Source organism: Pongo pygmaeus, chromosome 2 (genome assembly GCF_028885625.2).
Source record: "Pongo pygmaeus isolate AG05252 chromosome 2, NHGRI_mPonPyg2-v2.0_pri, whole genome shotgun sequence".
NCBI lineage: Eukaryota > Metazoa > Chordata > Mammalia > Primates > Hominidae > Pongo > Pongo pygmaeus.
In genome coordinates, this window is record NC_085930.1 from 108,856,609 (window position 1) to 108,870,113 (window position 13,505).

Below are 13,505 nucleotides of genomic sequence, written 5' to 3' on the forward strand. Positions count from 1 at the left end.
AGGATCTACTTTACCCGTAGTAAGAAGGTAAGTTTGGAGTCTCTGTAGCAAACATGTCTCTGTTTTCCATTACCCACATCGACAAGTGCAGTAATCACTTGGCCCAGGCAGCTCAATGATCGATTTATGTTACCTGCTTCCTAAGGTGTTGACGGAAAAGAACAAAAATGTAGGTACATTGGTTACTCTTTGGTATTTTGAATGAAAACATATCTAGCAGAGGAAAATTTTGGATGAAAAGGCAAGTCAGGGACAATGTTAATAAAGAACAACTATTCAACAAACAAAAAAGAAGTGCTGAACTATCCCTAACCTTTTCCTATTTGATGTACACTGTAATTTTAGTATTAGAAGACAAACACAGGCTGGCACTGTGGTTCACACTAGTCATCCCAGCACTTTGGGAGGCCGAGGTGGGCAGGTTGCTTGAGCTCAGGAGTTGGATACCAGCCTGGGCAACATGGCGAAACCCCATCTCTACAAAGAAATACAAAAAACTGCTGGGCATGGTGGCACACGCCTGTAGTCCCAGCTACTTGGGAGGCTGAGGTGGGAGGATCACTTGAGCTTGGGAGGTGGAGGTTGCAGTGAGCTGAGATTGTGCCATCGCACTGCAACCTGGGTGACAGAGTGAGACCCTCTCTCAAAAACAACAACAAAAAAAGACAAACACAAAAATCATGCAAAGAAAAAAATATTAATGTCACTTCATGACTGTAATAGTTTGAAATCGAGCTATAGAGATAAAGACCAGAAAAAAATAGGGAAAAAAAAGCTAGAGTAGTGCATTAATAGGTACTTTTTTCAATCCTTTTATGCTAAAATATTTAAGGGTATAATGCCTAATAACTCACCCATACAGCCCCCAAAGCCACTGATGAACTTATTTGAGGAGAATATTCAGTTTAACTCTGTAAAGGATAATAAAAACTACTTTAAAACAGAAGCTTGGTGGGGGGAAAAAATGAGCTAAATATGTTACATTAGATTTTTACTGTAGGTAGCATATTTTAAAAACTGGGTCTGCAGTGGAAGGAGTATACAAAAAAGAGAAAAAGTCAAAATTATAATGCAAGATGTACTGAATTCAGAGTCACTGCTGTTATCATTCAGTAAATCAGAAAGGTGGTTAGTGGCATGGTTGAGAGTACTGTAGCAGCTCGGTTTGAATCTCAGCTCTACCTTTATTAGCTGTGTGACTTCGGTTTCTTTAACTGTAAAATAGAAAGAATAGCACCTACTTCCCAGAGTTGTTGGGAAGGTTAAATGAATTAATATATATAAAGCATTTTAGAACAGACTTGGTATATGTCCTATTATAAGCATATGCTTTTTCTTGACACAGAGTCTCACTCTGTCACCCAGGTTGGAGCACAGTGGCACAATCACAGCTCATTGCAATCTCGACCTCCTGGGTTCAAGGGATCCTCCCACCTCAGCCTCCCAAGTGCTGGGATTACAGGCATGAGCCACCGTGCTCAGCCCATATGCTATATTTATTAAGCCTCTTATCTCAATAGAAATATGAGCTTTAGGCTGGGCGTGGTGGCTAACGCCTGTAATCCCAACACTTTGGGAAGACAAGGAGGGTGGATCACCTGAGGTCAGGAGTTCGAGACCAGCCTGGCCAACATGGTGAAACCCCATCTCTATTAAAAATACAAAAAATTAGCTGGGTGTGGTGGTGGGCGCCGGTAATCTCAGCTACTTAGGAGGCTGAGGCAGAACTGCTTGAACCTGAGAGGCAGAGGTTGCAGTGAGCCGAGATCATGCCACTGCACTCCAGCTGGGTGACAGAGTGAGACTGTCTCAAAACAAAAAAATATGAGCTTTAGATTGCCTGAAACTGCCTCAAATGTAGGTCAGGCGACTCAAATCCTCACTTTTAAAGAAAAAAGTAGATCTCTTCCCTCATCCTTTCCAATTCCTCTCCCCTTGCCCATGTATATTCTAAACTATAGACTCTAGAAATATTTTATTGACAATTCATATTACTATATATATATAAAACACATATTGACAATATATATTACATAGAACCTCTGGTCCCACTGTTGATACCTTAGCCTAGGACTAGATACTTAACCCTTCACACCTGAAATATTAAACAGCATAAGTGGTCATCTTTTTCTGTGGGCTCTCCCTTCTAAAATCTTAACAGCAGTGCGTCAGATGACTAATTTTCTATAAAACAGGCTTTCTTCATGAATCACTTAGTTGCTCAGAAATGTTAAGTGTTTCCCAATGTTTGCAGAGTTGAGTACGAACTTGGCCTGGCACTCCTGGTCCTTGATAATCTGGGCCTGCTTGCCTCTCTAATCAACCCATCCATTGAGCCATGCTGAAATGCCAAATGCTACACTCATTCTGCATCCACAATAACCCCTGAGATGCCCCCCTGCCAGGCATGCATTTCCTGTTTCTCTCTCCCTACCGAAATCCTTCACAAGTCAAGAACTACTTCTTTTCCACACGTTCCATAAGCAGTCCACATTGCACCCTTCTTCCTCTGACCCCTGTTGTCTCTTGTACCCTTATCCCCTCTGGTATGAATTAAAGCATTTTTGCTACTGACAGACTTGCCCTATCCCATCTATGTTCACTGTTCCACAAAAGAAATCTCTGTTCCTTTTCAATAGGAACAATTTCTTATTTCTTTGCCACCCTCAAAACACTTAGCTTGGTATGGTCACATATCAGTTAACAACAGGGATATATTTTTTTTTTTTTTTTTTGAGACAGAGTCTCTCTCTGTCACCCAGGCTGGCGTGCAGTGGCACGATCTCAGCTCACTGCAACCTCGGCCTCCCAGGTTCAAGTGATTCTCCTGCCTCAGTCTCCCAAGTAGCTGGGACTACAGGCGCGCATCACCACGCCCAGCTGACTTTTGTATTTTTTTAGTAGAGACAGGAATTTCACCACGTTGGCCAGGATGGTCTCGATCTCCTGACCTCGTGATCTACCTGCCTCAGCTTCCCAAAGTGCTGGGATTACAGGCATGAGCCACTGCGCCCAGCTAACAACGGTACATTTTAAGGAATGTGCTGTTAGGAAATTTGATTGTTTTGGGGGCATCACAGAATATACTTATGCAAACTGAGATGGTATAGCCTACAACATACCTAAGCCATGTGGTATAGCTATTATACTCTTAAGGGACCCCCATCATAAATGCAGTTCCTCATTGACTGAGACATTGTTATGCATCACGACTGTACTGACTGCTAGTAAGAACTCACACACAAGTTTAAGACCATAATTTCATTCTTACCTTCAATCTCATCCCTTCTGCATGGGTATCTTTTTGCCTTTCAGATCCTGCTAAATCCACCAGGTTGAGTAAGGAGGTCCGTATATTCACAATCTCATTACTTTTCTCCATTGACTCTATTGTAATTGTAAAGACGGCATGAGACCTAGATGATTCTCTGTTCATTGATGTTGATGCCACACGTCTGTTCCTCCATCCTCCAGACAACACCTATGCAAAAGGAAAACATATTAAAAGGAATGAGAGGACCAGTTACAGTGGCTTATGCTTGTAATCCTAGCAGTTTGGGAGGCCAAGTCTGGAGGATCACTTATGGATAGGAATTCAAGACCAGCCTGACCAACATAGTGAGACCTCACCTCTACAAAAAAAAATAATAATAATTTGCTATGTACAGTGGCAGGAACCTGTAGTCCTAGCTACTCGGGAAGCTGAGGTGGGAAGATCTCTTGAGCTCAGGAATTCAAGGCTGCAGTGAGCTATGATTGTGCCACTGCACTCCAGCCTGAGCAACAGGGCAAGATCCTATCTTAAAAAAAAAAAGGAAAAGAGAAAAAAAAAGGAACAAGAGTAGGTACACTTAAAATGTAAAATAAGCACTTGAAAATCACTCATTTTATTATGAAAAATACTAACATACAGCTAATTATCCACTTTCATAGGGAAAAAGAAATATATTTACACAAAGCATATTTTCTCTTTAGAACAGGGGTGAGGAGTATCTATTGCCTTCCATTGTTATCTAGCTTTATAAGATAAATTATATTATCCCAAGTTCCAAATGGTACACAACAGCCACCAAAATCAGTAGGAAATTTGTAAAGGGTGGTGAGAAAGATTACTGGTCCATTAAGGAATAAGCTGAAGTTATTTTCCTTTCCTTTGTGTTCCCTTTCCACATTACAGAAACAGAACAAACAGGAAATCAGAGTGCATAGGATCTAGAACTGGTTTTGCCACCCTTTATTTGTGTTAACCTAATGTAAATCACAAAACCTCTCTGAATCCATTTCTTTACCTAGAAAATGAGAATGCTGGACAGGAAAAATCTGTAAATTATCTTTAAGCCCAAAGTTTTGTCAGCTTTTGGTCTACAAAGTATTTTTTCCCTTCTATTTCCTATGGCAAGCAGGATACATGAAAGTTCAGAATGCAGGCTCTGGAATCAGATGCATATGAGTTCAAACCGTGGCTCCACTACTTACTAGGTGAGGTCTGGGGCCGGCTGAACCTTTTCAAGGCCCAGCCTTCATATTTGTAAAATGGGAATATGGGTACCTATCCCATAGAACAGAACATATAAGTTTTAGGTGCATATGAATCATCTATGGATGTTGTTAAAATTCAGATTCAGATTCAGTGTGAGGTGGGGCCTGAGATTTTGCGTTTCTAACAAGCTCTCAGGTGATGCTGATGTTCTGAGGACCACATTTTGGGTAGGAGGGTAACAGTATATATAGGGTAAAATGGGGAAATTAGTATCTTTATCTCAAAGGGCATGTTGAAAATTAAGTAAAATAATGTACACAAAAGAAGTTAGCACAGTGCTTGGCACCTTCACTCAATAAATCATAGCTGTTGGCAGGACACGGTGGCTCACGCCTGTAATTCCAGCACTTTGGGAGGCCCAGTGGGTGGATCACACGAGGTCAGGAGATCAAGACCAGTCTGGCTAACACAGTGAAACCCCGTCTCTGCTAAAAATACAAAAAATTAGCCGGGTGTGGTGGCATGCACCTGTAGTCCCAGCTACTTGGGATGCTGAGGCAGGAGAATCGCTTGAACCCAGGAGGCAGAGGTTGCAGTGAGCCAAGATCGGGCCATTCCGCTCCAGCCTGGGCGACAGAGACTCTGTCTCATAAAAAAAAAAAAAAAAAATCGTAGCTGTTATAACCCTATTAATCAGCAACAGTATAAAACTGCGCCTCTGCCTGGCCTCCACCCCGTCTGGGAGGAAGTGAGGAGCGCCTCTGCCCGGTTGCCCCATCTGGGAAGTGAGGAGCGCCTCTGCCTGGCCGCCACCCCGTCTGGGAAGTGAGGAGCGCCTCTGCCCGGCTGCCACCCCATGTGGGAAGTGAGGAGCGCCTCTGCCCAGCCACCCCTTCTGGGAGGTGAGGAGCGCCTCTGCCCGGCCGCCCCGCCTGGGAGGTGAGGAGCGCCTCTGCCCGGCCGCCCCGCCTGGGAGGTGAGGAGCGCCTCTGCCTGGCCACCACCCCGTCTGGGAGGAAGTGAGGAGCACCTCTGCCCAGCTGCCCCATCTGGGAAGTGAGGAGCGCCTCTGCCCGGCTGCCACCCCCTATGGGAAGTGATGAGCGCCTCTGCCCGGCCGCCCACTCTGGGAAGTGAGGAGCGCCTCTGCCCGGCCGCCCACTCTGGGAGGTGAGGAGTGCCTCTGCCCGGCCGCCCCGTCAGGGAGGTGAGGAGCGCCTCTGCCTGGCCGCCACCCCATCTGGGAGGAAGTGAGGAGCATCTCTGCCCAGCTGCCCCATCTGGGAAGTGAGGAGCGCCTCTGCCCGGCTGCCACCCCCATGGGAAGTGAGGAGCGCCTCTGCCCGGCCGCCCACTCTGGGAGGTGAGGAGTGCCTCTGCCCGGCCGCCCCGTCTGGGAGGTGAGGAGCGCCTCTGCCTGGCCGCCACCCCGTCTGGGAGGAAGTGAGGAGCGCCTCTGCCCGGCCGCCCACTCTGGGAAGTGAGGAGCGCCTCTGCCCGGCCGCCCACTCTGGGAAGTGAGGAGCGCCTCTGCCCGGCCGCCCACTCTGGGAGGTGAGGAGCGCCTCTGCCTGGCCACTCCGTCTGGGAAGGGAGGAGCGCCTCTGCCTGGCCGCCCCGTCTGGGAGGTGAGGAGCACCTCTGCCCGGCCGCCACCCCGTCTGGGAGGAAGTGAGGAGCACCTCTGCCCGGCCGCCCCGTCTGGGAAGTGAGGAGCGCCTCTGCCCGGCTGCCCCATCTGGGAAGTGAGGAGCGCCTCTGCCCGGCCGCCACCCCATATGGGAAGTGAGGAGCGCCTCTGCCTGACCACTCCGTCTGGGAGGTGAGGAGCGCCTCTGCCCGGCCGCCCCGTCTGGGAGGTGAGGAGTGCCTCTGCCCGGCCGTCACCCCGTCTGGGAGGAAGTGTGGAGCACCTCTGCCCGGCTGCCCCGTCTGGGAGATGAGGAGCACCTCTGCCCGGCCGCCCCGTCTGGGAGATGAGGAGCACCTCTGCCCGGCCGCCCCGTCTGGGAGATGAGGAACACCTCTGCCCGGCTGCCCCGTCTGGGAGGTGAGGAGTGCCTCTGCCCGGCTGCCACCCCGTCTGGGAGGAAGTGAGGAGCACCTCTGCCCGGCCGCCCCCTCTGGGAAGTGAGGAGCGCCTCTGCCTGGCCGCCACCCCGTCTGGGAGGAAGTGGGGAGCGCCTCTGCCTGGCTGCCCCATCTGGGAAGGGAGGAGCGCCTCTGCCCAGCCGCCACACCGTCTGGGAAGTGAGGAGCGCCTCTGCTCGGCCGCCCCCTCTGGGAGGTGAGGAGCGCCTCTGCCCGGCCGCCCCGTCTGGGAGGTGAGGAGCACCTCTGCCCGGCTGCCACCCGGTCTGGGAGGAAGTGAGGAGCGCCTCTGCCCGGGCGGCCCCGTCTGGGAAGTGAGGAGCACCTCTGCCCGGGCAGCCCCGTCTGGGAAGCGAGGAGCGCCTCTGCCCGGGCGGCCCCTTCTGGGAAGCGAGGAGCGCCTCTGCCCGGGCGGCCCCGTCTGGGAAGTGAGGAGCGCCTCTGCCCGGCCGCCCCGTCTGGGATGTGAGGAGCGCCTCTACCCGGCTGCCCATCGTCTGGGATGTGAGGAGAGCCTCTGCCCGGCCGCCCCGTCTGGGAGGAGAGGAGCGCCTCTGCCCGGGCGGCCCCGTCTGGGAAGCGAGGAGCGCCTCTGCCCGGCCGCCCTGTCTGGGACGTGAGGAGCGCCTCTGCCTGGCTGCCCTGTCTGGGAGGTGTACCCAACAGCTCCAAAGAGACAGCGACCATCGGGAGCGGGCCATGAGGACGATGGCGGTTTTGTTGAAGAGAAGGGGAGGAAGTGTGGGGAAAGGAAGGAGAGATCAGATTGTTGCTGTGTCTGTGTAGAATGGGGTGGGCATAGGAGACTCCATTTTGTTCTGACTAGGAGAAATTCTTCTGCCTTGGGGTGCTGTTGATCTATGGCCTTTCCCCCAGCCCCATGCTCTCTGAAACATATGCTGTGTCAACTTAGGGTTAAATGGATTAAGGGCGGTGCAAGATGTGCTTTGTTAAACAGATGCTTGAAGGCAGCATGCCCTTTAAGAGTCATCACCACTCCCTAATCTCAAGTACCCAGGGGCACAAACACTGCAGAAGGCCGCAGGGACCTCTGCCTAGGAAAACCAGAGACCTTTGTTCATGTGTTTATCTCCTGACCTTCTCTCCACTATTATCCTATGACCCTCCCATATCCCCCTCTCCGAGAAACACCCAAGAACGATCAATAAATACTTCATAAATTTAAAAAAAAAAAAAAAAAAAAAAAACTGAAATTATTTGTATCTTTTTTCTTTTTTTTAAGACAGAGTCTCACTTTGTTACCCAGGCTGGAGTGTAGTGACATGTTCGTGTCTCACTGAAATCTCTGCCTTCCAGGCTCAAACGATCCTCCCACCTCAGCCTCCAGAGTAGCTGGGAGTACAGGCATGCATCACCATGCCTGACTAATTTCTTTGTATTTTTAGTAGAGACGGGGTTTCACCATGTTGGCCAGGCTGGTCTCGAACTCCTGACCTCAGGTGATCCGCCACCTTGGCCTCCCAAAGAGGCTGGGATTACAGGAGCAAGCCACTGAGCCCAGCTATTTGTATCTTTTATGTTTCTTGGATAGTACGTTATGCTTTCTTTTTATAACATTAAATACTGTATATTACATATTAAATACATCTGATACATTCATACAGCTACAAAAAACAACAGAGAGAGAGAGATCCTCCAACCTGAGACAAATTCCAAAATACTATTATCTTAAAAAAGCGGCCGGGCACTGTGGCTCACGCCTGTAATCCCAGCACTTTGGGAGGCCAAGGCGGGTGGATTACCTGAGGTCAGGAGTTCAAGACCAGCCTGACAAACATGGTGAAACCCCATCTCTACTAAAAAATACAAAATTTAGCTGGGCGTGGTGGCAGACAGCTATAATCCCAACTACTCGGGAGGCTGAGGCAGGAGAATCTCTTGAACCCAGGAGGTGGAGGTTGCAGTGAGCCGAGATCATGCCATTGCACTCCAGCCTGGGCAAAACAGCGAGACTTGGTCTCCAAAATAAAAAAGGCAAGGTATAAAAATAGCACAGTATGCTGTCACTTGTGCAACATAAGGAGAAAAAGCAAATACAAGCATGTTTGCTTGAATACTTCTAAAAAAATCAAAATAAAAAACCAAAAACAAAACTACTTGGTGAGTGTTCATAGATTGGGAGACTCAATATTGTTAAGATGCCAATTCTACCAAAAATAATTGATAGATTCAACACAATCCCACTCAAAATCCCAGCAGCCTATTTTGTAGAAACTGACAAACTGGTTCTATGTAAATGAAAATGCAAAGGACAATGAATAACCAAAATAATTGTTAAAAAGAACAGTGTTGGAGGACTTACCCTACCTGATCTAAAAACACTACTTAGCAACCAGTTATGCAATAATCAAGACCATTTAATATTGATGAAAAGAAACATATAGATCAACAGAACAGAATACAGTTAGATATAAACCCATGTGTACAGTCAATTCACCAAAGATGCAAAGGCAATGTAATAGGAAAAAGAGTTTTTTTCAATAAATAATGCTGCATACTGAATCAAAAACAAAAAGGCAAGAAAAGAGAAGGAAGTGTTAGATGAAACAGGCAAAACACACTAAGAAAGATGGTAGAAACCAGTCTAAGAATATCAACAATCATACAGTAATGTAAATAAATTAGGTAAGATACTGTCATGAGCGGTTAAAAAAAAGAGCAAAGTATAGCTATGTGGTTTACAATAAACACCTAAAACATTAAGAAACAGAAGGGGCCAGGCGCAGTGGCTCACGCCTGTAATCCCAGCACTTTGGGAGGCTGAGGCAGGCAGATCACGAGGTCAAGAGATCGAGAACATCCTGGCCAACCTCGTCTCTACTAAAAATACAAAAATTAACAGGGCGTGGTGGCGCGTGCCTGTAGTCCCAGCTACTCGGGAGGCTGAGGCAGGAGAATAGCTTGAACCTGGGAGGCAGAGGTTGCAGTGAGCCGAGATCATGCCACTGCACTCTAGCCTGGCAACAGAGCGAGACTCAAAAAAAAAAAAAAACACACACACACAAAAAAAAGAAAGACTGATGGGAAAACGTATACCAGGCAAATGGTAATCAAAAGAATGTTGAGTGGTATGTGAACATCAGACAAAACAGATTTGTAAAGCAAAATGTGTTGATAGGAAAGTATATGATCAATAAAGAATTACAGGTGAAAATAAAAGGAAGATATATACTAATTCTACACTTGTATATACATCTAATAAAAGAGTCCACAGCAGGTCCTCCATTTCACTTCATTCAACATTATTTTGTTGTTAACTTGAGAAAATAAAATGATTTCCACCCGGGGCAACTGTCTGTGTAAAGTTTGCATGTTCTCTTCTTGTCTACATGGATTTTCTCTAGGTACCCTCGTTTCCTCCCACATCCCAAAGACGTGCATGGTAAGAGAATTCACATATCCAAATGATCCCAGTCTGAGTGACTGTGGATGTATGTGCCTGCAATAGAACGGTGTCCTGTCTTGGTAGGTAAAGTTTGCATGTTCTCTTCTTGTCTACATGGATTTTCTCTAGGTACCCTCGTTTCCTCCCACATCCCAAAGATGTGCATGGTAAGAGAATTCACACATCCAGATGATCCCAGTCTGAGTGACTGTGGATGTATGTGCCTGCAATAGAACGGTGTCCTGTCTTGGTAGGTTCCTGCCACATGTAAACCTGAACTGGAATAAGCATGGTAGAAAATGAATGAATACAAATGACTGTCAAATAAAAATTCATAGAAGTGGCCAGGTGTGGTGGCTCATGCCTGTAAACCCAGCACTTTGGGAGGCCGAGGAGGGCAGATCACCTGAGGTCAGGAGTTCAAGACCAGCCCAGCCAACATGACGAAACCCTGTCTCTAATAAAAATACAAAAAATTAGCCGGGTGTGGTGGCACGCGCCTGTAGTCCTAGCTACTCAGGAGGCTGAGGCACAAGAATCGTTTGAACCCGGGAGGCAGAGGCTGAAGTAAGCCAAGATCGCACCACTACACTCTTAGCCTTGGAGACAGAGTGAGACTCCGTCTCAAAAAAAAAAAAAGTCATAAAGTATATGATACTCATACAAATACAGGACAATAAACAATGCAGTATGAAAGTACTCAGTGAGCCCGCCATATTTGTTATCGTTTGTTTCTGAACTGTATGGTGGTAGGAAGTGCTCCTGACAATTTCTACTTTGCAAACATTTATTCCCGATTTAACCCAACACCGTGACTGCCATCACTCACTTATCCACCAAAACCTGGGTAAAGAATTATCTTAGTTGTTTTTATTATTCTTTTTAAAATAAATGTATAGTTCACATTTATGTCAATGTTTAATATTAGAAGTGTGTTGGGTTCTTATTGAGAAGTTTGGTGATGCTTTTATGACTGGAAATATGCAGTAGGAACTTAACTCTTCTTTGTATCAATTAGCCTGTAGTAAAACTGGTTTTATTATACATTGTTTCACTTAAAGTCAGTTTCCAAGAACCTATCAGGATGTTAAGTGAGGACCTGTTATGTTTCCATATGTGTATGTATGTATATATATATATATAAAAATAGAAAAAAATCGCAATGAAACTGAAAAACCAACACCTTAGTGGGAAATCAGTGCATCTCTCTGAAGTATCAATAGATTACAGGGACAAGAAAACTAGCAAAAATATAAAACCTTGTACCAAGGATACATATTCTTCTCAAGCACACATGACACACTTAAAAAAAAAAGGTTATTAATCCATAAATTATGTCTCAAAAAAAATCTCAAAGACTAGATGTCACATAAGACCACATTCTTCGATCCCAATGCAATTGAGAATCAATGTGAGAAGTAAGTTAGAAATCCCCACACGCTTTGTAATTTAATCACATTTCTAAGTAATTCATGAGTCAAAAAAATTATAGTAGAAAAATATTTGGATCTACATGGTAATTAAAATATTAAAACTTGTGTGAAGTTAAAGAAGTATTAAGAAGTAAAAATTTATAATATTAAATACTTATATCACAAAAGAAATGCCAATGTGAGTAAATATCCAGCTTAAGAAGTTGGAAAAAGAACAGCATGATAAACCCAGGATGAACTGAAAACAAAGAAAATATTAAAGAGCAAATCCATATAAACAATAACAACTGTGTAAAAAGGAAACAAAATGGCAGTTATGGCAAAGATTGTAAAAATGTGAATACTAGGAACAACTTTATGCCAATATACTTGAAAACTAAGAGGAAATTAAATTTTTCTAAAATACATAACACTGACCCAAGAAGAAATAACAATGGCTGTATGGCTCTATTAAAATATTGTTTTGTAGTTAAAAATCTCACAAGACCCAGATAATTTTGCAGATGAATTCTACTATATAGTCTAAGAATAAGTCATCCCAGGCATAAATACTTTCAGAAAACAAGTAACGTTGATAAAAAAACAAGACAAAAAGAATAGGGCCGGGCGTGGTGTCTCACGCCTATAGTGGGAGGCTGAGGCAAGGTGAAATGCTTGAGCCCAGGAGTTCAAGACCGGCCTTGACAACATGGCTAAACCTCATCTCTACAAAAACATTCAAAAATCAGCCAGACATAATGCTGTGCACTTGCAGTCTCAGCTACTAGGGAGGCTGAGGTGGGAGGATCTGTTAAGCCCAGGAGGTCAAGGCTGCAGTGAGCCATGATTGTGCCACTTGTACTCCGGCCTGGGTGACAGAGCGAGACCCTGTCTCAAAAAAAAAAAAAAAAAAAAGAAAGAAAAAAAGGAATAGGACAAAGGAAATTCCACAGATTGATCTCAATTTTTTAAATTTATGAAAAACACTAAACAAGATACTAGCAAATCTTAATCGAGTACTTTATCATGTTAACATGTTAAAGAAGAAAAAGCACAAGATTATCTCAACAATGGTGGAAAAAGCATCAAACAAAACTTTAACACACATTCTTGATTTTTTAAGACAGTTAGCAAGGTGGCTGATTATAAAAGCATCTTATAAAAATCAACTGCATTTCTATACACACCAAACACTAAATGTAATTTAAAAAAGAGATTATGTGCCGGGCACGGTAGCTCATGCCTATAATCCTAGCACTTTGGGAGGCCAAGGCAGGTGGATTGCCTGAGCTCAGGAGTTCAAGACCAGCCTGGGCAACATGGTGAAACCCTGTCTCTCCTAAAATACAAAAAATTAGCCAGGCATGGTATGTGCACCTGTAGCCTCACCTGCTTGGGAGGCTAAGGCACAAGAATTGCTTGAACCTAGGAGGTGGAGGTTGCAGTGAGCCGAGATCGCACCACTGCACTCCAGCCTGGGCGACAGAGCAAGATTCTGTCTCCAAAAAACAAATAAAAAATAAATAAAAATGAAAATAAGAAAGAGATTATTAGAGAAACTAAAAACATAAGGTATACTGGAATAAAGTTAACAAAAAGTATGTATGACTTTTATGATGAAAATTATTAAAATTATATTGCAAGACATTAAAGATCTAAAAAGAGGAGACATACCATGCTAATGTATGGACTGAATATTGTAAAACATTGTAAAAAAATTGTTAATCCCTCCAGACTGGTCTATAACTGCAATGTAATTCCAATAAAAAAACCCAACACAATTTTTGGAGTATGTATGTATACACGTACTAGGTCACATGTACAACCTGTCTCTTGCCGGGGGGAGTCTCAATTTAAACAGCTAGAATCAAGAGACTTGTTGAAGATAAAAGAATAAATTAGAAAATACCATACAGCAGTGAAAATAAATGAAATGCAACGTAGATTTCATAAACCACATCGAGTTTTAAAAGTCACAGAAAGCTAAATATGTGTTTTTTCAAATTCAAAAACAGGCAAAACCACATACATATGTGATTTAAAAGTGGAAGAAAATGATAATGACATTCAACTTAGTGCTTAATTTTGGGGAAGAGCCAGGGATATAGGATAGGGA

At 44.9% G+C, this 13,505-nt stretch overlaps 1 protein-coding gene across 3 annotated transcripts in view; it reads right to left on the minus strand.

The window, feature by feature from the left end:
• The window catches only part of KIF15 (kinesin family member 15), a 92,422-nt gene that overhangs the window by 53,897 nt on the left and 25,020 nt on the right, over positions 1 to 13,505 (minus strand). For all 3 annotated transcript variants that reach the window (XM_054483523.1, XM_063661978.1, XM_063661977.1), the window contains exons 8-9: positions 3,272 to 3,481; positions 15 to 140 (exon numbers count right to left, since the gene is read on the minus strand). In XM_054483523.1, the coding sequence (XP_054339498.1) occupies positions 15 to 140; positions 3,272 to 3,481 (336 nt within the window). The remainder of the gene's footprint in view (positions 1 to 14; positions 141 to 3,271; positions 3,482 to 13,505) is intronic.